This window comes from Gopherus evgoodei, chromosome 13 (genome assembly GCF_007399415.2).
Source record: "Gopherus evgoodei ecotype Sinaloan lineage chromosome 13, rGopEvg1_v1.p, whole genome shotgun sequence".
NCBI classification, from domain to species: Eukaryota; Metazoa; Chordata; order Testudines; family Testudinidae; genus Gopherus; species Gopherus evgoodei.
Window position 1 is genome coordinate 26,265,676 of NC_044334.1, and position 22,788 is coordinate 26,288,463.

The window sequence follows — 22,788 nt, forward strand, 5'->3', positions numbered from 1 at the left end:
GCACTGTGCATTCCAGAGTAGAATTTTGCCCGTAAACTTCTCCATAAGCCAATGGAGGTGTAATAAATCATATCTACGGAGTGATTTTTGGGAGGGAGCATTGCCTAGAGAGTTCAGATTTTTATACCTGAAGCTAATAGAATAGAGGATGGGAAGAGAGTTTGAGCACTCAGGGCTGAAGCACAGTAAAAACTACAATTTCTTTTAAGGCCTCTCTCATTTTGAATCTTTTGCTGAGCACCTGCAGCTCCTGTTGACTTCAAGTGGAGTCGCAGGTGCTCAACACTTCTGAAAATCAAGTCCTAATTACCATTTGAACTAATTCAGTTGTATTTAGTTTCACATTTGGGAAGTTCTTGTATGGGAAAAATTATATGAAAGCAAAATTTAAATGGCTCTCACTGGCCTTTATAACATGCGACAAAGTTATAGAATGGGGCAAACAACACAAAACAGTAGAAGAGCTTGGCATTATATTGAGGTCTCTCTCATGGAGATAAAGGGCCACATTTTGTTTTCAGTAGTATATCTGCAGAGTAACTGCATTGGTCTCAAAGGCACTGCTCTGGATAGAGGTTGGTGACCAAAAGCAGAATCTGGTCCAACATCTTTTATCATGGCAGCGTCTAGATTTTAACCTTTCGAGAACAGTTTACAGAACTAAATGGGGAGATGCCCCCTGTTTGTGCAGTATGATGATCAATATGGATCAAGAGTTAGTGCCAGGATTCCCTAGCTGAGACATGCATGTCAGCGTATGTTGGTGCTGGTGGAATTTTGGGGTGAATCTGAGGACTCACCAAGGAGTGTCTGCTCAGGATGACATGCTAACACCAAATCTGTTTGCTAGGTCCATCATGCCTGATGCAACTGGGGTTTGTTCCATTGCAAGCCATCATCTTACCATTGCAACTCTATATGCTTCTTCATTTTCCATGCTCTGGCTCAATGAAATCTCAGCAGCTCCATGCAGCATCTTAGACACTTCCCAAGAGAAACCCCCCACACTAGGGGTTACCATTATCACCCCTGGTGGGGAGATGTTGCTCAGCCCCTGCTCTGCCAAGTTGACTCCAACAGAAGGTTACCTGGGTAAGGACTGAGTACAAACCCAGGGCCTGATGCATATAGTTCACTGAAGTCAATGGGATTTGGATCAGGTCCAGAGTAAGACTAAGGAATTGGCCCAGGGGAACCACTCCAACTTGCTCTGCAGATACCAGAACAGTTGCCAAATCTCCATTAGGGAAGCATAATATTGCTGATGCTTCCTTCACTGCTCTGGTGCTCAGTTACAGGGCGGTCATCCAGTGAGACTATCTCCAGGAGGTCACCACAGTTAAATGCTAATTAATACCCACATCAACATTTCCAGGGTACCTTCCTATTCCCCTGCCCCTCCTCAGTCTCCCATTCAGCAAGAGTTAAGACTAGATATTTAGCCTGAGAACATTATAGCTCGAGAGAGTTTACATTAGGCGTAAGTGTAACCATTTGAGTAGGGTGTATGCCCCAGCTTTTCGCTTGCCTGTTAATCCCTCACCTTAGTACAGGTTTAGGTCTCTTATTCTCAGTTCTGGTTCATAAGAATGGCCATACTGCATCAGAGCAATGATTTATCTAGGCCAGTGTCCTGGCTGACAGTGGCCAATGCCAGGTGCTTTAGAGGGAATGAACAGAGGAGGCAATCAAGTGATCCATCCTCTGTCACCCACTCCCAGCTTCTAGTGAACTGAGGCTGGGCTCCCCCACTGCACTGCAACTCCTCTTCTCTGCCCCCATCAGGCTGCACTTCTGGTATCAGGTGTGGTGTGTGGAAAGTGTTAGGTGTTAAGATGCTACCTGCACTCGTCCAAACTGGTCTCATTAAATCACCTCTCAAGTCGGGAGGAAGGGGGAGGATGGGATATTGGATAGCAATGTGGAGTGCACAGCTGTGGAGATGGAATAGTGCAGCCCTAGCTAGTCTCCTGACTTTCAGCTCATTCCATTACATAACCCTCCCAGCTCTGTTGCTTTCTGTGGCGCTGACCTGCTGGCTCAGGGAGCAGGGGTTTTGTAGGAGATCAGGGAATCATTTGGCGAGGGAAGGCAGTGTGTCAGCTTTTCCTCTGACTCCTCTCAGAATGTAGCTTAACTAAATTCAGGATCCCAGGACACTCTCCCAAGAATGCTTCTAAGACACCTGTTTTTAGTTACACAGGTAACATTACAATTATGCAAGTTTACACTTGACAGGCTTTTTTGTTGGGGGATGGTATGTTAATGAATTTCTCTTCCTCTGTCTGCATCAATTGTGTCTAACCTCCATTCCTCTCCTAACTCCTGCTCTGAGCAATAAACAAAAAATTGGCCTAAAATCAAGCACCTTTGTGCCAAATATGCACATCTGCACTTAGGTCCATCCCCCATTTTGACTCTGCAGCCATAGAGGGGGCATCATACTGATAAGCAGAGAGGGCTTATGTTTACCAGCTTAAGCTAGATGACCAGGTAAAAGTTAAAGATCCCATGACTCTTCAAAAACAAAAACAAAACAACACAAAAACAAACAGTCAAGGATAACCACAGTGTCCTGGCCAACCTTTCAATAAAACCATTCCTGATTGCTCAAGGCTGTGTGTGAATGATAAGTCAGTGGATATGAACTGTTGGGTTTGCAGTTAGCAATTGCACTCATCTTATTTACCTTAGGAACATAGGACTTGTCAGACCAGGTCAAACCCAAGGTCCATCTAGCCCAGTATTCAGTCTCTGACATTGGCCAGCACAAGATGCTTTGGAGGAAAGTGTAAAACTCATGACAGAAATGGAATGATCTGCTGTCACATCAGGTCTCATCCTGATCTCAATTAGAGATTGGTTTAAGCCCTACAGCATGAGGTTTGAATCTCCCTTCCAAATTTTTGTTTAAACAAATCAGGATAACTCTGGATAGTTTTGATATTTGCTGCCTGCCTTGGGGCACCTTTTGTAGAAGACTCACCTTACAAGACCAAATTTTACTTAATGACATGCCAGCTGCTTTGCTTCATGTAAGTGGGGTGTGGACCTCTCTGCAGTCAGCAAAGTGGCATGAGCCTCACATGGTGAGGTTCCATGATGATTCAATTTCAGTTTGCAAAATCCAGTGAAGCTGTTTGACTTTCAGAGATGCAAACTCTGCTGGAGAGCTGAAAATCCAATTGTGCTCCTTGTACCTCTTAAATGCTCAACAGCAAAACTGCTGGGCTTCCTCCCTGCAATGCAAAATGACCTTAAAGCTACTGTCAAGCTGTAACTGAGGATTCTTCCAGCATTGGGGAATCTTGGACTTAGCATAGTGGTTGTATCTAGTTTGGCCGGGGAAAGGGAACTGGAGAGGGGAGCTTGATGTGGTCTTATGTTCCACTGACTGGAAATTTTAGGGACCATTCCAGTTGGTATAAGCTAGAGCAGCCCTATAGCTGCTCTAACTTGCACCAGAAAATAGTTTGGCTGTCCAGATGGCTTAGCATAAATGGAAGCATAAACAGTCTTTGCCTCTTCCTTGAGGCATGCTTGATGTTTGTGGCTTCTAAACTAGCCTTTCAAATATGGCAGCATCCAACTTGTGTGGGTGTGTATCCGTGCAGCTTCAGTGGAGGTGCATAAGCTGAGCAGAGAGTCAATGGAAGGATTATATACCATTTTAAATCTCACTTAACCCCTATTTTGCAGATTTGGGTGATGCATACACCTTAGACTGGTCTTCTGTAAAGCCCTGAATTTAATGCACTGATGTGTGTGCATACACATCCTGAAATCACTTTGCCTGTGCACATTGGAGCTGCCATGCATAGTGCCAGCCAGGTGTGTGCAAAATACACACATGCAGGAAGACCTGGCTCTTTGCCAGCACAACCTAGCTGACAATTCTCGGATGATGCAGGAGGCACATTGGGATGCAGCCTAGTCTCCAATAGCTGCATTAACTCTGCACTGAGGGCATGAATTGTTTGCCAGTAAAGCAAGCAGATACAAATTCAGAGACATACAGGGAGTAGGGATATAGAGCAAAGAGGTGTGATTTTTACAGAACCACTTTTCTGACTCTTGAAGGCAATTATAGTCTCTTTTGCCCTCCCTGTTTAGTTTGCTCAGTTCTCCATTTACCCCTTCTTTTAAATGCCTTTGTTAAAATTCTAATTATCAGCAATTTTGATAATTAGCCTTGGAAGGATCAATTTTACCACACAGACAAAAGAGACAAACAATTTGGACTGATAATTGAAATTCACAGATAGGCAAAGAAACATGTTGCCTGAGAACTCAGTCTCATCTTAATGTGTTTAAAACATGTTGTACTGAATGCTGCCTGGAGCACGTATTTTACAGCTCTGCTAAAAACAGCCAGCTCCAGCATTCACAGAACTAGAGCTGCAGATAATTAGGAAGCATTCAAAGCTTTACATTTTGGAATCTGTGTTTACAGTCATTAATCAATCATCATCATCAGACCCCCTCTCACTCCATAATTTCCTGCAATGTTTGCATAGGTAAAACACTTAATATAATCTCTCAAATGATAAAAAAAAATCAAATTCTGCCAAGCTTATTGATAATAAATAAAACCAATACAGGCTTGTGAACTTTGCCAGCACTTTGAACTTAAAAAGGATGGCGTCGAAGAGCAGACTTACCACTGGCTGATGCACCCGCTGTGGTTAGGGATGGTGGAGTGCCTCTTGCAGCTCTAAAGCACTCAGCTGACAGGTTGCTCCGATCATCTCTTCTCATGGCTCAGCCCTCCGGCCTGGTCACATTTTAGTTTCACCCTTTCTGGGGTAACAATGTCCACACATAATCCAATGTCCTTATAAAAGGTCTTCAGCTCTGAGCCTGACATCACTGTCTCCAGGGCTGACTAGGAGAGCACAGGCCCTCTCCGGACACTGGTTTCCAGTCCAGTATCCTACCAGCCACCAACATCTGCTCAGTCAGACTCTGTGCTACTGCTTCCCTGAACTTCTTTCGACCAAAGCCTGTCAACTGGCATTTCCCACAGCTTCTTCAAGTTAGGCCTTCTGTCAGGGCCAGGGGTCTCAGGGCTGCCTGCTGGAATCCCCCAACCAAAGTTCAAATTTAACCCAACTTCTGCCCTCCTCAGGCTTGACTTCTCACCCCTCTCACATTTCCCTTACTCAGCTGAATGCCTCCCAGGAAGTCCAGTCCTGCACTTTTATCAGGGACCCTCAGCACCAGAGCTTGCTCCAGGCCAGAGGCTGCTCCATGTCTCTATTTAGGAGAGGATCTCAGGGATAACTTGCCTCCTGGGCTTACTCCTTGATACCTTCCCATGTTTCCACTTTGTAGTTCTAAAGCATAACTAGAAAGTTCTTTCCTGCAGCTCCTTTCTCAGCCAGGCTTCCCTTCTTTATAGTCCCCACCCAGCTTCTTCTCCAGCTGGGCTTCATCTTTAATTAAGCCAAGCCCTCCCTCCAGGTGCAGCTAGGTAGCATAATTGGCCTCTCAGCCCCACATTAACCCTTTCATTGCCTGTACATTCTTTGCTGAACAGGCAATGAAACTGGAGTTGACTCTGTTGCTCAAAACATATTGCTCAGGGCTGCCAGGTAAAATTCCTAGTGATGTTGATGGGCACTGTGTCTGAGTGAGGACCTCAGGATTGGTTCCTCTGAGCGTGCAATAGATTTTACTAGAAATGGGCAAATAATTCATCACAGATCATTAATTCCCCCCTATGTCCCCCAAATATCTCCCCTTTTCTATTCATGAGCAGAACAGCTGGTGATTTTCTCTCATTCTCTATAAGCCCTGTGGGTTGTTGCTGAGCAGTTTGTGGTGAAGATTTGGTGTTTAAAACATGAGCTGTACTTAGCCACCACATAGGGGAGCTGCTTGGTAGTACCGCTAGCTAGGCTGTCCAGAGACATTCCAGATCCCCACCTCCAGCGGCTGCTTTCGGTGCCGCTGTCTGGAAGGCAGAAGTGACTGCAGGAATCCCTCATCCTTTGACCCCCCTGCTACTGCTGGTCAGGGGTATGGAGAAGGACCTCTCCCCCCGCCTCCCCTCTTTCCTCTCTCCTTCCCCCACTCTCTCCCTGTCAAGGGGGCAGATTTTAAAACAGCTATGTAGGGTTTTAGCCACGCATCTCCCACTGACTTTAAGAGAGACAGTGAGGCCTTGTGGTTAGGGCAGTAGACTCAGGGCTCATCGCCACTGAAAAGTTACATCAGCATAGCTACGTCTCTCCAGGGTGTGGAAAAGCCACACCCCTGAGCCATGCATTCAAGCCGGCCTAACTCCTGGTGTAGACAACACTAGACTGATGGAATAGTTCTTCCATTGACCTAGCTACCACCTCTCAGGGAGTTGGATTCCCCACCCCGAGGGGAGAACCCCCTCCCATCAGCATCGGCAGTGTCTACCCTGAAGTTCTGCAGTGCAACAGCTGTGCTGCCTTATCAGCTTAACTGTAGACGGAGCCTGAGATGCAGCAGAACTAGGCTCAGTTCCTACATCTGCCAGAAGCTTCCTGAGTGATCGTGAGCAAGTCATTTAACCTCTCTGGGCCTCAGCTCCCCACCAGTAAAATGGTAATAAAACAAAATAATACTGTCTTCTGGCTATCTCTTGCTTGTTCAGACTGTAAGCTCTTTGGGGCAGGGACTGCCTCTCCCTATCCATATGTACAATGCCTAGAAAATGGGACCCTGACCTCAATTGGGGCCCCTCGGTTCTACTGCAAAAGAGTAATAAAATACAGTAACTGAACATTTACCATTAGTTGTTTCGAACGCTCTAAATAGCTTCCCTCCTCGTAAATTCTTTCCTAAACCAGCCTTTTTATATACGATGTTTAATGTGAAAAAAACCATACTACAGTAACATCGTAATATAGAAGTAGAGCCCTGGCATTCTGGCTGTATAACAACAATATCCCCTTGTTGCTCAGAAGGCCGAATATACTTGCCAGTAGCATGCAGCCTTTTACGTTCCCCTGTCCCCCTTCATGCAGTTATTCTGAAAAGCAAAAGTCCTACACCCGGCAACCTTTCCATGCCAGCAATAAGTAAAACCTTGCGTTCCATTAAACCTTTGGCCTACGATTACAATTGGCTATTTTTGGAGCAGTCACTTTTCGGCACTGAAAAATGTCTAATGCATTTTTAAAGACCAAGGGGGCAATCTCAGATGATAAATGTTCACAGTACATATCAAGTGTGCGCTGCAAACATTAATAAATGTTTCAAGACGACTGCTGCTTTAAATGGTGCCAGAGAAATCTCTTTGTGAGAACTTAGACACCGCAGGGAAGACCAAGATATAAATTGGTAGATGTCTGTCTGGATAGATGGATAGATAGGTAGATAGATAGGCAAGTTGGAAGAAGGACATTTTATATAGAGCTGGTCAGAAAATAGGTTTTTTTCCCATGGAAAATTTTAAGTTTTTGGCAAAAAATCAAAATAACATATATTTGAGCTGAAAACCGAAAGGTTTCTGTTCTGACAAATGCCACTGAGGTGTCCCATGGGAGATGTACTTCGAGTTCTTTTGACAGGCCTGCTTCTCTGGCCAGACTACAGTTCCCCTGGGTCTCCTCTCTACGTAAAGGGAGCTGATGCCTCATGGAAATGGCATGGTCATTGTGCATCTTCAGGAAGTAAAGTCTTAGTGGGGAGCCCAACCCATAGAGGAGAATAGGAGCATGAGACACCCAAATTACAACTGCATTAGGCACTGTGGTGGCAATTCTGAATAACAACATCCTGATTTTCAGACATTTGGTTTTTCTTAACGAAACAAAACAAAAATCAACACTTTCAGCTGAAAGCAGACACTTTTGGCAACCCCCCGATTTTCCATCGAAAAGAGCTGTGACACAACATTTTTGACCAGCCCTAATTTTCCATCACTTCCTCTTGACGGTAGTGGTCTATACTGTCTCTCTGTGTATATGTAACTTCTGTGTGAGTTGCGCATGTGAATAGAGAGGGGATGATCCATTCCTACACAGACTTACTCTCTCATAATGTGCTGGGGACAAACACAATGGAAAGTCACCCCTGAGTTCCCCAAAGCAGCCACAGAGTGGGAAATGAAGAAATGTTGTGTTGTCCCCACCACTCCAAGCCTAGGGGAGCCCCTCCCTCCATGTGACCATGCACAATGGAGGCTCTCAGGGTATGTTGGGGCAGAGGGAAAAGGGACTGGGGATCAGGCACTATGTGCAGCATACTCTCCTCTGGATTCAAGGGGGAGTGAAAGTGTAAACTCCTCTTTAGCCTGGCTCCTCTGAGAGGGGCAGACCACTGAAATAGCATTGGGACCCACGCTGCCAGGGGGTCTAGCACACTCCTCACTCGTAATCTGTGTACTCACCAGATGGCCTTCCATTGTGAGGGGTCTCTCGCACGACGCAGGCACACTCAGGTGCTGGGTGCTTAGACTCCAGAGGATCCATCTTGTCATGTAACTAATAAACAGAGTTCTGAATTCCACTTTATACCACTGGTCTCACTCTGGTTTCTGGAGTACAGAGGCTGCAGCATACGCAGGAGGAAAACATTCTTGGCTGCTGACTGTGCTAGAGAGGATGATGTAACCCAGAGTTACAACCCTGAGCTCCATGATGTTTGAGGGCCCTGGCCCCCTGCCCTCTCCAGAAGGCAAAACTCTTTCCCTGACAAGAGCATGGGGCAGAACCTGCACAAGTTGAAGGTGCATCTCTGAGCCCCTAGCAATACACAACGGCCATTGGCTTCCCTGGGAGCGAAAGGTGCTGCAAAACCAGGCCAGTGAATTCATATCACTCCCTTTCCCTCTTTCTCATCCTGTACAGCCCAGGCATGTGAGAGGGGCCTCTGGCCTTCAAGCCCTTCCCAGCAGCCTACTAGACCTTCCCATGGGCTAACTCGGGGAAAGGACCCCACCTTTGCAACGCTCTCTGCTTGGCAGACGACCAGAGCCCAAAATTTGGCCGGCTCCAGGGCACGACACGAGACACATTTGTTTGGCTTTGAGCTCTCAGTTGACTTTTTCTCCCCATGACAGCATGGCTGCTAATGTTTCTGGCAGCAGCAGAGGCAGCGGTTTGGAGGAACGCTGCCTGCTGCAGGGAGTTTTCTATAATTGGCTTTGTTAAGTTTTGTAAATAAGTTCCTAGTTGCCACAGTGATGGGTTCTCTCCAAGGGGCCTTATCCTGGATAGGGCTCCATCCTGCAACCAGGAGTCCCTTTCCTCAGATAAGATGTCCCATTAATGCCCAAGTCTCACAGATGTGTTTGCAGAATCAGGCCCAGACTCCAGCTCGCAGACCTTAGTCACACAAGTAATCTCCATGTTCACATCAAAGGTGGATATAGCAGAAGATTGGGAGACTGAAGACCTGTGTTCTGTTCTGGGCTCTGCTACTTACCTGTGGGCTGAACTTGAATAATTCGCTTCACCTCTCAGAGCCTCAGTTTCCCCTTCCACACTGTGTCTGCCCTGTCTATTTAAATTGTAAACTCTTTGACTGCCTGTCATGATGTGTCAATTAAAGCCTCCTATGCCCTCCCAGACACAGACCATGGGGTCCTGATCTTGGCTGAGGTCTCTGGAACTGGCTGCTATACAAGTAACACGGTGGCTTCAGTTGACCTCAGTGGACCTGTTCAGTTTCCCAGAGGGTGATAATCATGCCAACCCACATTTCTAAAGTGCTTTGCAAACCATGGATGAAAATGACTATACGGCCTGGTCCACCATGAGGTTTTTAGCTAGCTACAATGATGCTTCAAACCAGGTTACCGGAAAGGGAGCAAGTCCCAGTTTACACTGGGGCAACATGTTTTCATTGGGGGGTTGCGTCAGTTCAGCTATGCTGTTGTGCCCCCAAGATGAGACAGGCCTCTGTGCTTAGCTAGATTATTTATAATTGATTATTTATTTATGGTAGCACCACTGTAGGCTGTGTGCTTTCTAGACACACTCTGCTCTGAGATCACAGTCTGAGGACAGACAAACTGACGGAGGCTGGTGGGAAGGAACAGAAACAGCAATAGGCAAGTGATATATAATTTACATCCAAGTCAGCTTGATTCCCCATAAGCAGCATGGCAGAAGTAGGTCTGGTTATTATTATACGTACATAATAGCAGTCAGAGTGGGAGAGGTACACGTTTAAAGAGACCCAGAGGGAAGAAAAATAAGCGGGGCTATGGTCCCCCGTAGTGTGTTATCCTGATAAAGCACGGGGAAGGTGTAGATTCTTGGGGAGATGGTTCTATTGGAAGTCGGAGCAAAGGGACGATACTAATGTGCTGCATTTTTTCACCTGTGTTTTTCAGTAAAGAGTACCCGGTGGTTCCTAGGAGCACGGTGAGACAAAAAGTGGCCTCTAATCACAGCCCTTTCAGTGGTGAGACCAGGGTTCTCTCGGCCTCCTCCAACCTAGCATCCCAGTATCAGTGCGAGAATGGGGTGTCTAGCACCTCCCAGGACCTGCTACCGCCTGCCAACCCGTACCCGATCTCCCAGGAGCACAGCCAGATCTACCACTGCACCAAGAGAAAAGGTCAGGCCCCAGCAACTTCCCTTCATCTTGCTCATTGGTTCCCCAGGCAAAAATGGCTGTCAAACCCATTTGGCATTCCTCACAAACACCTCATTTCCCCAGCCGTGAGTTAGAGTTAAATCCTTTGGATGGGCAAAGGCTTGTTATCGTCAGTGTCGTCTGCGTTACCTGCACTGGGCCAGATCCTCAGATGTTGTTAATCACTGCAGTGGCACTGACGCCAGCACTGGCTGACGAGCTGCCTTTCCACTGTTAGGATCAATAGTACTGATTCAGCTCGGTTCCGAAAGAGCAGCTCAGCTGAAACACAGAGGTGGCAACCCAGCTAAAGTCGAATTCACATCCAGAAAGCTAGCCAGGGACTGAGATAAAGATGACTTATCTGTCTCGATAGCCTCCGAGAAGGTCTAAGGGTTAATCTAAACATGCACATACCTAGATATTCTGGGTTTCAGGTGGTGTTTGCTGAATACTCTCTTATATTTGGGTGCAATACACCCCAATGCAGACAGCCTGCATGGGGCCTATGCTCCCTTTAAGTCTTTGGCCCAGTGAATAGGGAACTGAACTGGGAATCAGGAGACCTGAATTCTTTGCCACTGATTGCTATGTGACCGTAGCCCAGTCCTGCCACAGCTTTACCGGGAACCCCATATTCAGACGGAGGAGCAATTACAGACATGAGCAATCCTGCGAGCATCAGTGGGACTGCTTTTGTGAATAGCTGCTCACCAGCAGGAGAAAGGCATATGCAGTCACTGGGGAAAAGCTTGCAAGACTGAGCTGTAGAGGGGGAAAAATAGTGACTTCCCTAGCACTGATTCCTCAGGCATAAGGCTGCTATAGGTCACTTTTAGTAGCATTATGGTAACACCTAACAGGTCCAACTGAGATCACCCATCCTTTTAGCTGCTGCACATACATGCAGTAAGACATGGGGAATGCCTGGACGATGTTATAATCTAAGCAGAGCCAAAGTCACAAGCAGCAAGTCAATGGCAGAGTCAGGAACAGAACCCAAGCCCCCTAGATCATGGTCCAGGAGACCACCCCCCTTTAGAGCCAGACTCTGCCCTTCAGCTCATTTAAGGTATGTCTATACTACCCACCGGATTGTCAGGCAGCGATCGATCCAGCAGGGGTCAGTTAATCACTTCTAGAGGCAATAAATCGACCCCCGAGCACTCTCCCGTTGACTCCTGTACTCCAGCGCCGAGAGAGGCATAAGCGGAGTCGACAGGGGAGCAGCAGCAGTTGATTCACCGCGGTGAAGACACCACGGTAAGTCTATCTAACTGCATCGACTTCAGCTACCTTATTCACTTAGCTGAAGTTGTGTAACTTAGATCAACACCCCCCTGCCCCCTTAGTGTCGACCAGGCCTTAGTTGTGAGAAAGCTGCCACCCTTTCCCTCCCTTAGTTTGAGCTCTGCCTCCGGTGCATCTGAGCTCCGCTCCATTGCACAACTAGCTTAACCTTTGCCGTACCCTCTTCCCCCATGCTCTTTTTTTAAAACAAGAAAGCCTGAACAACAACAAACACTCATGGCAATCTTTGACTGCTGTGTGTCCTGGCCACACAAAGCAATTCATCATCAGCCTCCACATTGTAAAGTGATAAGGAATCAACAGAGGTTTCCTTCCAGTTTTGGGATTCCCGCTAAGTGGTGGCTCCATGGGTGGTTTCCCTCAATCCCCCAATTATCTCACTTCCTCTTATTGTCACAGAAGAGAAGATATCTTCTCAGCAATAAGTACACCAGCCCCTTTCGGCAGGCATGGCCCTGTGAAAGTGCAGGGGACTGGCAAAGGGAGCCCTCGTCTGGGCCGCTGCTGTCTCCTCGCTATCTCTCCAGTGGCTTGAGTGGCACAAGCAGTTAAGGGCCTTTTATCAAAGCCGCCAAATGCTTTAATCAAAGAGTGGCAGTGTCCTGTCAGATACCACCGACTTCTTCCGTGAGCCCAGAACTGTACCTCTCAGGAGCCTGAATCTCTGCCTTCCTTTCTGTGCTCTTCCCCCCCAGCATCTAATAAATCGAAAACAGCCACCAGGGCTTGAAGAAGAGAAACAAGAAGTTAATGGGAAACAGAGAGAGCTAACATAGCTGCCAAGTGGCTCTTTGCAAAGTGAGATTAATTAAAAAGAAAAGTAACGAAGGATGAGCAAACCAGTTGGGATAAATCAGAACTTGACCCGAGCTTTCACCTGACTCTCAGGCTGCATTTGTCACGGGCCACTTTCCTCTAACACTGAAACAAGGAACTTTATTAGAATAAGGAAAACAGTATCTCCCTAACGTGTTCTCTCTCTTTGCTTCACTGTTCTTTCCCGGTTCCAACTCCTACCAGGCTTCCTGCTACAGTTTTAAGAACACAGTGCACATCACTTCACATCTTCCCCTCCCCGTTCACTTTATTTTCTTTATAAATAACTTTTACTGAGCTTTAATACTTTACAAAAATATAAACTCCCCAGATTCATTATTAACCCAGCTGTGCTCAGCTTCTGGTCTTGAGGAGGGTTTTCTTCAATTGATTTACTTGGATCATCAAATCTGCAGAGGCATTAACTGCTGTATGCTAGTCTCAACAGGAATACCTCCTTTCAGCAAGGCTGTGTGGTGGGTACAATGGTTACTGGGATCACAGAGTGATTCAGCTGCTTTCAGAACTAGCTGAAGATGCTGCCTGTATCTTTCTGTGCTAAACCCTTTGATCAGCCTCTACCATGAAGACTGTCAGAGTGTAGCTGCAACAGCTAGTCATGTCCAGTTTTGTTTCTTATCTATTTTTATCAGGACTGGGTCTCTTGATTTAGGCTTGGGTAAGTTTTGATCTGTATGCCAAAGGCTAAATGAGAATTCCTGAGGCACCTCACATCTCCTAGCAGCCTCTCAACCACTTGGTAGGACAAAGATTTGACTCTGTGGTTAGTAGCATTGTTCTGATCTGTTGAGTAAAGATAGACTTACCTTGGTGACTGATAGGTTTTCACCTGTAGATGAACAGCTGGGCTAATGTGGGATCCTATTGCTGTAGAATTCTCTTAACAATCTAGGCTCCTCAGAGACCACCCTGAGTCCTTCTGCTCGTGGGTGATGAGAGCTGGAAGTACTAGGAAGAAATATTTTATCCCAAAAGTTTGGACTTTAGGGCTGGGCCCCATTAAGAGAGACAATTTCTTCCAAAATGCCAAAATGAGAAAAAAAAGCCTTTTAATATTCCTATGGCCCATTGACTTGTGCGTCTATTCAAACATAGAATTTCTACAAGTTTAGAAAAATAACCAATGGCTTCCAGACATGTAGGTGCCTTTTTGTCACACAGGTCAGGTGCTATTTGTTTCCAAACCCTTCTGGATAATTATGTGGATACAAGGGGTTCTTTGGCTTGTGCTTTTTCTGGTTATCCCAGGATTCTACCTTGTTGTTCACCTGCCCTACTCTGGGCCTGCACACCAGCATTTGGACCAGCTCCTAGCATGTTGTGAAGTCCCTTAGGTACCCTTTCTAATACAGCATCCTGCAAAGACTGAAGGACTAGAGTACATGTGCCGTAGATAATAAGATCTTCAGCTTTGACGAGTTCTTTTCTTATTCCAAAGGGGTCATGTGCTGGGTGAGGATGGTCTGACAAGTAACTGCTCTGACTGGTCATCCCTATAAAATTGGATACAGTTTATAGTTGTTTATTAGTGCTAGTAGTTCTAAATGTCAGTGGTGAGCCTGGCAGACCACTCGAAAGGGTACCCACGTGAGCTTCTATATCATACCAAGTCCTGGAAAATCTGGGTGATCCGTGGTGCTCTTAAATATAGTGCCCGCCACAACCAGGGGCTTTGTTGGGGCAGTACTCCGAATAGATCTAAATCTTAAAAAATGTGGGCACCATCTCAGGAGGTATGTCTAGGTTTTTACTGTTTTTAATAGCATGAGTGGCCTGCAGTCTGTTATAAGCTTCCTATAGATGAGACCCTGCAAATATCTTGTGGCCCTCTTTGCATGCACATACACTTGACAAACATTCTCTCTAGTTGGGCATACTTGGTCTCAGCATCTGAAAGTCATCCGAAATAATATGCTACAGGCTTCCAGTCATCTTGGTGTAACTGAGACCTTTGTTGTTTGTGTCTTCCAAAAGTGTCGTAGACTTGAAACGCTCATAAAATGGCAGGACTAGAGATGAGATCAACAGAGTCTTTAGTTACTTCCGTGCATTCCTGTGCTTTATCCACACAGAATCTGTTTAAAGTAGTTCATAAAGAGAATGGTTTTTAGATGACAGGTTAGCTACTTTTAGCTCCAAATTGTTGTACCCGCGAAGTTGGAGATGATACCATCCATGGTGGAAAGAATATGACTTTCTCTCCTTACTGGTTCACTGAGCCTCAGTAGGTCTTCACAGATATGGAAATGCCCATTTTTCTTGTAACAGGCACCATTAAGGCACACGCCTCTGTCAATTTAGTACTGCACTGTTATACCATTCTTTCTCATCCCTCCCATTTCTTCCTACACTTTGGGAAGCAGCAGGATTGTTGTTTTTTCTGCATGCTGGACAGATAAGCTACAGCCCTGTTTTTCAATTGAATCCACACAGCTTGTCCTTTAAGGCCTTTATTTTATTTTGGCCATACACCATCCCAGTTTCTGAGAGTTTTAGGATGCCCAATTCAGTGGCTGTTGTTCAGTCTAAGGGGTTACTTATGGTTATCCTATTGACACCAAAGGTACCAAATGCATCCTCCCTGCCTTTGCAGCAAACAAGAGGCTTTGACCTGACCCTGCAAATTTATCGGTCTCCATAGGATATTGAACCTCCCCCGCCCTGGGATGCTCCCACTTTGGGCTCCCTCCTTCAAAGTCTCCATACAAATTGCAGCCGTCTCTGCCTTGGAATCTATTTTAAGTTTAACAGCAACATTGCAGATCTTGACATTGTTGGACCAGTGGAACAACAGTGATTTCTAGGAGCTGAGCAATTGGCTCAAAGTCCATTTGTGAGTCCTTTCTTTGACCATGTCCCAGGATACAGGCATCATTCACGCTTGCTTAGGCGATTTTTAAAATTGTCCTTTCTTTGCTACTTCTCGTTGGTCTTATAACTTTTAGCTTGTTATTCAAACCCAGGGAGGGTAAACTAGATTGAGTAGCGTAATAATAACAAAAAGCATTCAAGCCTTCAGCATAAACTCAAATTGAGCCCACCTGATTTTTTTTTTGAGCCTGATTAGTGTGAACAAACTTCTTCTATAAACAAAAACAGGGCCCAATTCTTTGTTGCCTTGAGTCTAGTGGATCGGATCCTCAGTGACTTGAAAGGAGAAACCCTGAGGATCTGACCCACAAGGTACAAAACCGCCCATATAGTTTACATTTTTGTACCTGATTCTGAATGGGACCAGTGGTAGAAACGTGCAAATTCCATTTCAAAAGCTCTTCTTGTGGTATTTACGACCCAGCTGGAAGTCGTAAATACCAAAAATCTTGGGTCCAGTTATGCTCAAATCCTTTCAATAAAAGGAGCACCAAATTCCTTGTGAGGAAGCCAGTTCTCACGAAGTTTCCAGCTAATTTAGCAGTCTCCGTTTTGCTTGGATACACTCTGGAGAAGCTTTGCCCAAACTTTGACTGCTTCTCCACACTCAGCAGAACCCTCAGACCTTTGAGGTTTGCCCATCATAATAGACTGATCTTGTGAGATGATTAGAGGCCTGAGCTCCCAGTGATGGTAGCCAGAGGTCAGGGTGCTTGTCACCTTGCAGGACTGGGCTCTGCAAGAATGAATACATTAGAAAGCTATCTGGTTATTAACATCAAGGAAAAATCACACAAGACCAATTCTTCAGCTGATGTAAATTGGCCCACTTCTACTGAAGACAATGGTCAAGATTATCTGCTATGTTCACTTTAGGCTGGGAAGTGGGGGAGCTATCTGGATGAGGATTATGGCCCTTGGATTCTGTGTCCTGTCCCCCAAACAGTTTAGAGGTGTCTTGGGGTTGCTCTAAACTGTGCCAGATAGCAATGGCTTCTTAGGATCCATTTTCCAGCTGTAGGGAGGGAGGCACAAGAATCTGATCTGCCAGCTCTGTGCCTGCTCAGGACTCCTTGCCAGGTGAATTCCCAGCTGGGGAGCTCTGGGAAGAGTGGAAAGGAAGCAGAGCAGATCAGAGAATCTGGCCCCATGGAACTTTACCAGTTTACACCAGCTAAGGAACTGGCTTCCTCACTGCACAATGGCAACTATTTTCAAGACAAACTGGCATTTTATTCCTTACTGAAGAACTTGTTCAGAGGATGAGCGAGGTGGGGGTTGGGAAGACGGACCAAATGGCAGACTGTGAGCAGTTAGGATAAACTATAGAATTCTTTTTGGAGGGCTGGTATCAGACTTTTGGGGAAACTGAAGTGTGGAAGTAGAGAGCCTGTTTCTCAACTGATGTCAAGCAGCATAGCTCCAGAGCATTCATAGGCACTATGCCAGCTTACATCAGCTGAGGATCTGACCTATAACGTCCTGATTTTATAAAAGGAAAGTCAGGTTTATTTTTTCCCTGCACCTGACAGTAAATCTGGAAAAGGGTCTATAACTTGGAGAGGTTTGCCTGGTTCTGCTGTGGAAGGGAGAAGAATGTCCTGACTAAATGGAAAAATCAACAGCCTGGAGTTGTAACTCAAGCAAATTCTTAGTACAATGAAAAAACGCAAAGTTCAACTATTTTTTAAAAAGGAAAATAAACAGTAAAACCCAATGCTGGTGTTTCCCAGTGCCAGCAGAGCCTGGCTGGGGCTGTGTTACAGCTTAATGCTGAAAAATTTATTAGCAGAACAATGCTTCATTTTACAAGACGTTTTTCAGCCCTAGTGTTCTTATTATTCAGTAGCGGCTCTTGGGACCAGAATTTTGAAATATTCAGGAGGGTTAGACAGGATGTTACTCTAAATCCATCTCCTGATATGGACCCAGATTCAGCAAAGCACAAAAGCATGAGCTTAGCTTTAAGCTTGTGCTTAAATCTCATTGACTTCAAAAGGACTTAAATGTATGTGCTTTGCTGGATTAGGGCTATCATGTCCATGATTCCCTGACACCATGTAAGCTTCATTCTAGTACTAATTTAGTATTAATTTAGTACTTGTGAGGTAACTCCCTTCTCTTCATGTGTCAGTATATTTATGCCTGTGTCTGTAATTTTCACTCCATGCATCTGAAGCAGTAGGTTTTTTTACCCACAAAAGCTTATGCCCAAATAAATCTGTTCGTTTTTAAGGTACCACCAGACTCCTCGTTGTTTTTCTAGTACTACTGAGATCCATCAGATCAATGATAATGAGAATAATGCATGTTTATATCCAAGTAATAATTGTTTAACTGCTTTTAAAATGTCACTAAATGTCACCCCAAAATTGTGCTGTTCTCTTCTTCTACTCTCAGATTTAAGTGCAGCTGAAAGGGTATAATATCCACTGATCATCAGTGTAAACTATCTAGAGCTGTATCTATAGCTAGAGATTCAGATTTATGGTGTTTGCTTAAAATGTGGATTTTAGTGTTGTAAAATGGGATTGCAATCCTCCAGAAATGAATTTGGCTCCAGGTATATGAATTTGGATATACAGGCAATTGTTAAGTATCCCAATTTTCAAAAAAGTGAGCTATGGGCAGGCCTGTAAAAGTGTGTTTCACTGGTTGCACCAACAAGATCCTATATTTGCATGTTTTCCGCATGTCCCCATTTTTCAATGTGGGCTGGGTACTCCGGCAAGAGAACATCGGTCACAATGTAGCATGGCCAGGGATTCCCATGAATCACTACGGTGGATCAGCAAGAGGGGAGCCCATGGTGCATCATGGGAAATGTAGTCTGACAGCACATGCAAATACTAGGTTTTGCAGGCACTCAGGGTGCCTGGGGATTTTTGCAGGCACCTTATGTGAAGACTTGTATTTGCAGGAGAGCACACACTTGCAGAGATGATGGTTGCACATGCACTTTGAAGGTAATATGTGTGCACACATATTTTGGTGGGTACTTGCATCTTTGCATGTTCACTTTTCACCACAACTGGTCTGACAATGTTCATTCCTGCCCCTTCTCTTCCCTTGTCCCCCTCCCCTCATCCTCATGACAATTTTGACTTTCTGACAAAAAAAAAATCCAACCCCCAAATTTTTTGGCCAAAAACTGAACATTTTTATTTGAAAAAATGTTGCTGTGGTTCCTCATGGGAGTTGCAGTTTGAGAGCCTCATGCCCTGATTCTCCTCTATGGAATTGGATATCAGGCCAGATTACAACTCCCATGATGCACCATGGTCTCCCCCTCCTGCTGGGCCACTGCAGTGGATCAAGGGAGTCTCTGGCCACTCCACATCATGGCAAATGTAGTCTTGCTGTGTAACCCAGGCCATGGAGGAAAATAGGGTCCTGAGGAACCCAAAAGAGAACTCCTGTGAGGCACTGTTGGGACAATTCCAAATATAATTTTTTCAATTTTGAGCCAAAACCTGCAAACTTTTCTACTCTGATGTGCTTCATTTTTCAATGAGAATTCAATTTTTGTGTATGAAAAGCAGACACTTTTCACAAACAAACCTTTGACATCAAACGGGGGTTTCAATAAACTATTTAGATGGAAAGTTTTTGACTAGCCCTCATGTTTGCATCCTTCTCTGAAAACTCAGCGTCAGAAGTCCACTTTTCTAGATATTTTCTATACTTTATTTAAAGCATGATCGGTTCTCCATCACTTGAAGTCTTTAATTTAAGAATGGATGTCTTTCCAAAAGAGATGCTAAAGCTCAACTATAGCTCAACTAGACATTATAGGCTTGATGCAGCAATTACTAAGTGAGGTTCTATAACCTGCATTACGCAGGAAGTCAGGCTAGGACATAGTCTAGAGCATCACAGTGGTCCCATCTGGCATTAAAACTACGGGTGAAAGCCTCTCTTATAGAAAGCAATGGGATTTTTGCCTTTGGTTTCAGTAGAGCTAGGATTTCAATCTATGACTAAATACGTATTTATTTGAGTATTCCTTCTGAGATTTGCATCTCAGCTGTTTCTCTTATTCCTCTTACTGCTATGAACTCAACCATTGATGCTGCAGAAACCAAAGACCACCCCGGAGAAAGCTCTTTATGATTTAGTGTTGAAAGCTGCTTTTGCTTTTGTTACACTGGGTTTAGGGGTGTAAACCCTGAAATTAGATGTTTCCGATCAGGCAACAGTAATATAATCCAGGGTGAGTTTATAGTAAGCTCCATATTTATAGCTGAAGTATATCATTATGTATTACTTGAATTACAATACCACCCAGAAGCCCCAGCAATGATCAGAAGTCCATTGTGCTAGGCACTGTACATACACATAGCAAGAGACAGTCTCTGGATCAAAGGGCTTGCAGTCTAAACAGAGAAGACAGAGAAAGGGTGGAAAGGGAAACAGATGTTTGTTGACTTACCAAGGGTCACACAAGGGGAAAGTAGCAGAGCCAAGTGATATAAGCCAGGTCTCCCAGTCCTAGCTAATGAACTATCCATTGGGCCATACTATCTCTCATCACATACCTACACATAAACTTGGATCCTAACAATTAATATTTTCCATTTCCCATGCTTATTTCTAAAGGATTTCCCTGAGACTAAGGTTAAGGTGAAATGTTGGCACTTCATACGGAAAACCTAACATAGCAAAGAATTTTGTTACCTGTTGCTAAATTCTGTCCTGGCTGTTCTCTGGTTATCTTGTAGCCTGTTTTCCTTTCTAGAATACAAAATAGGGATCTGGCACATCTGGAGACCTGGGGCCAAATGCTATTTTTGGTTTTACCAATGTAAATCTGAGTCAGCTCCATGGAAAGGCTCCAGCTTTACAGCAGTGCATCTGAGAGCAGAATTTGACCCAGTTGTGTGTAACTTGTGGTGCCTCAGTTTCTCCTCTGAAAAAACGGGGATAATGATGATACTGACCCATTCCTGTAAAGCACTTTAAGATCCTTGGATGGGAGGCTCAACACAGGGCAACATGTTCTTATTTATAACTATGCATTTTATTTCTCAGCAGATGAGGAATGTTCCACCACTGAGCATCCGTACAAGAAACCCTACATGGAAACCTCACCAGCAGATGAGGATCCCTTCTACAGGTCCAGTTACTCCCAGCAGCAAGGACTGAATACCTCGTACAGGACTGAATCTGCCCAGCGCCAAGCTTGTATGTATGCCAGCTCTGCTCCCCCCACGGACCCCGTGCCCAGCCTGGAAGACATTAGCTGTAATACGTGGCCTACCGTGCCTTCTTACAGCAGTTGCACAGTGACTGCCATGCAGCCTATGGACAGATTACCCTACCAGCATTTCTCTGCCCATTTCACCTCTGGTCCTCTTATGCCCCGTCTCACTGGTGTGGCCAATCACACATCACCACAAATAGGGGACACACACAGCATGTTCCAGCACCAAACATCTGTCTCTCACCAGCCCATCATCCGGCAGTGTGGACCTCAAACGGGCATCCAGTCTCCTCCCAGCATACAGCCAGCAGAATTCCTTTATTCCCATGGGGTGCCCAGAACCCTTTCACCTCACCAATACCACTCTGTTCATGGGGTGGGCATGGTGCCAGAGTGGAGCGAGAACAGCTAACAAGGCAATAAGGGAAATGCAAGAAATCTAGCCATGAAAAATTGAAAACAAACAAGAATATTCTGCAAGACTCCTTGAACTGACTGTTCACAGTTAGCACTCGAGAGATGGACACTGATCCGATCAGCTGTTTGAAACCACAGATTAAATAGTAACTCATTGTGACTTTTTTCTATTATTTTGTTCCAAAAGAAAATTGAAAAAACAGCACACTCCCCCGGCCAATCCCTTCTCCAGACACACTTGCACAGAATTTGTGTTATTGCTGCACAAAACTTGTGCCCTTATTCCTTCTGGTTTTCAAGTGAACACACAACTCCTGCTGCCTTTTAACACAATCAGAGTGCTTGGACGAAAACAACTAGGATGTTACTTTTTTTTTTCTATGTTGACATTGTTATATAATAAATAATAATAATATATATATATTCTTGCAATTATCTCAAAAAAGACACTGTCCCTTTTTAAAGAGGCCTAAAAAGGGTGGATTTCAGTGTGTGTTATTTTTTTTAAAACAAAAACAAATGACACCCCCACAAATCAGAAAAGTAGGTATCTACCTCGGCCATGTGTTATTTCATGATTGCAATTACTCACTGCATTGTGCTATGTTTAAATATAAATGCGACATGCCTGAAATTTGTCTCCAGGAGAAGCAGTCTAGTAAAATAATTTCCTTGCCAAGCTGGGGTCTGTATTTCTCTCTTTCTTCTTCCCTTCACATCTCTCTTTCTGCCTCTTTAACTGACTGTCTCTTTTTTAACCCCTACGTCCTGGGATAGCTTAAAAACTTGAAAGCCAGATTGGTCTTCAGGAGAACTCTTAACAGCAACAAGAAACCAAGGCCTTGAGCCAACCAGGGAGTTGCAGACAGCAAAAGAAATAAAAAAACCCCCCTGCATTCTTAAAGAATGGTGAAAATGTAAATGTGTAAACTCATCTCTTTCTTTTCAGTCTTTATTTTTCTTCAAAGATCAAAGAAAGTAAAGCAAAAAGCACACTATTTCACACATGTTAAACGAGACACTGACCAAAACATGTCTTAAAAGTGCAGCAAACAGGGTTGGCAGGGAAGCAGAAAATGTGTATAAATAAAAACTTTTATTGCGGGGTTCTTCAGATGTAATATTTTACTGGTACTATTTATTTATAAACAGGAGTGCTAATAAGTAATAACAGGTAATAAAACCAGCAACACAGCTGGTCGAAAGTTCTTTATTTTATTGAAACTCAAATTCAAGTATGGTTTCTTTTCTTCCCCACCCCTGCACACTGTGCTCTCTCTCTCTCTATATATATATAAAAAGTGACCCTAACTAAGAGAACAGGGTATACATGATTATGAAGGGGAATGAGGATGTGGGTGGATGTGTGTGTGTGTGTGTATGTGGGACTGTCTACAGAAATGTGACCACATCTATGTTGCAAAGGAAAAAAAAATCCCTACCTAGCTAGTTGTACCATATTCTTATGTGCCAATTTATGTCTAATAAATACCAGGTGCTATGAATATAAGGTACTCAGACACCCATTTTCTGTTCTTTCTAGCAAACAACCACAAGCTAAATTATTATTATGTATTTGTATTTTG

The 22,788-nt window shown here is 44.6% G+C and overlaps 1 protein-coding gene across 1 annotated transcript in view; it reads left to right on the forward strand.

The window, feature by feature from the left end:
* Nucleotides 1-22,365, forward strand: part of TBX5 (T-box transcription factor 5) — a 47,359-nt gene extending 24,994 nt beyond the window's left edge. Inside the window, exons 8-9 of the mRNA XM_030582868.1 lie at nucleotides 10,319-10,545; nucleotides 20,617-22,365. Of these exons, the coding sequence (XP_030438728.1) occupies nucleotides 10,319-10,545; nucleotides 20,617-21,197 (808 nt within the window). The 3' untranslated portion in view covers nucleotides 21,198-22,365. The remainder of the gene's footprint in view (nucleotides 1-10,318; nucleotides 10,546-20,616) is intronic.
* Nucleotides 22,366-22,788: the final 423 nt, after the last annotated feature.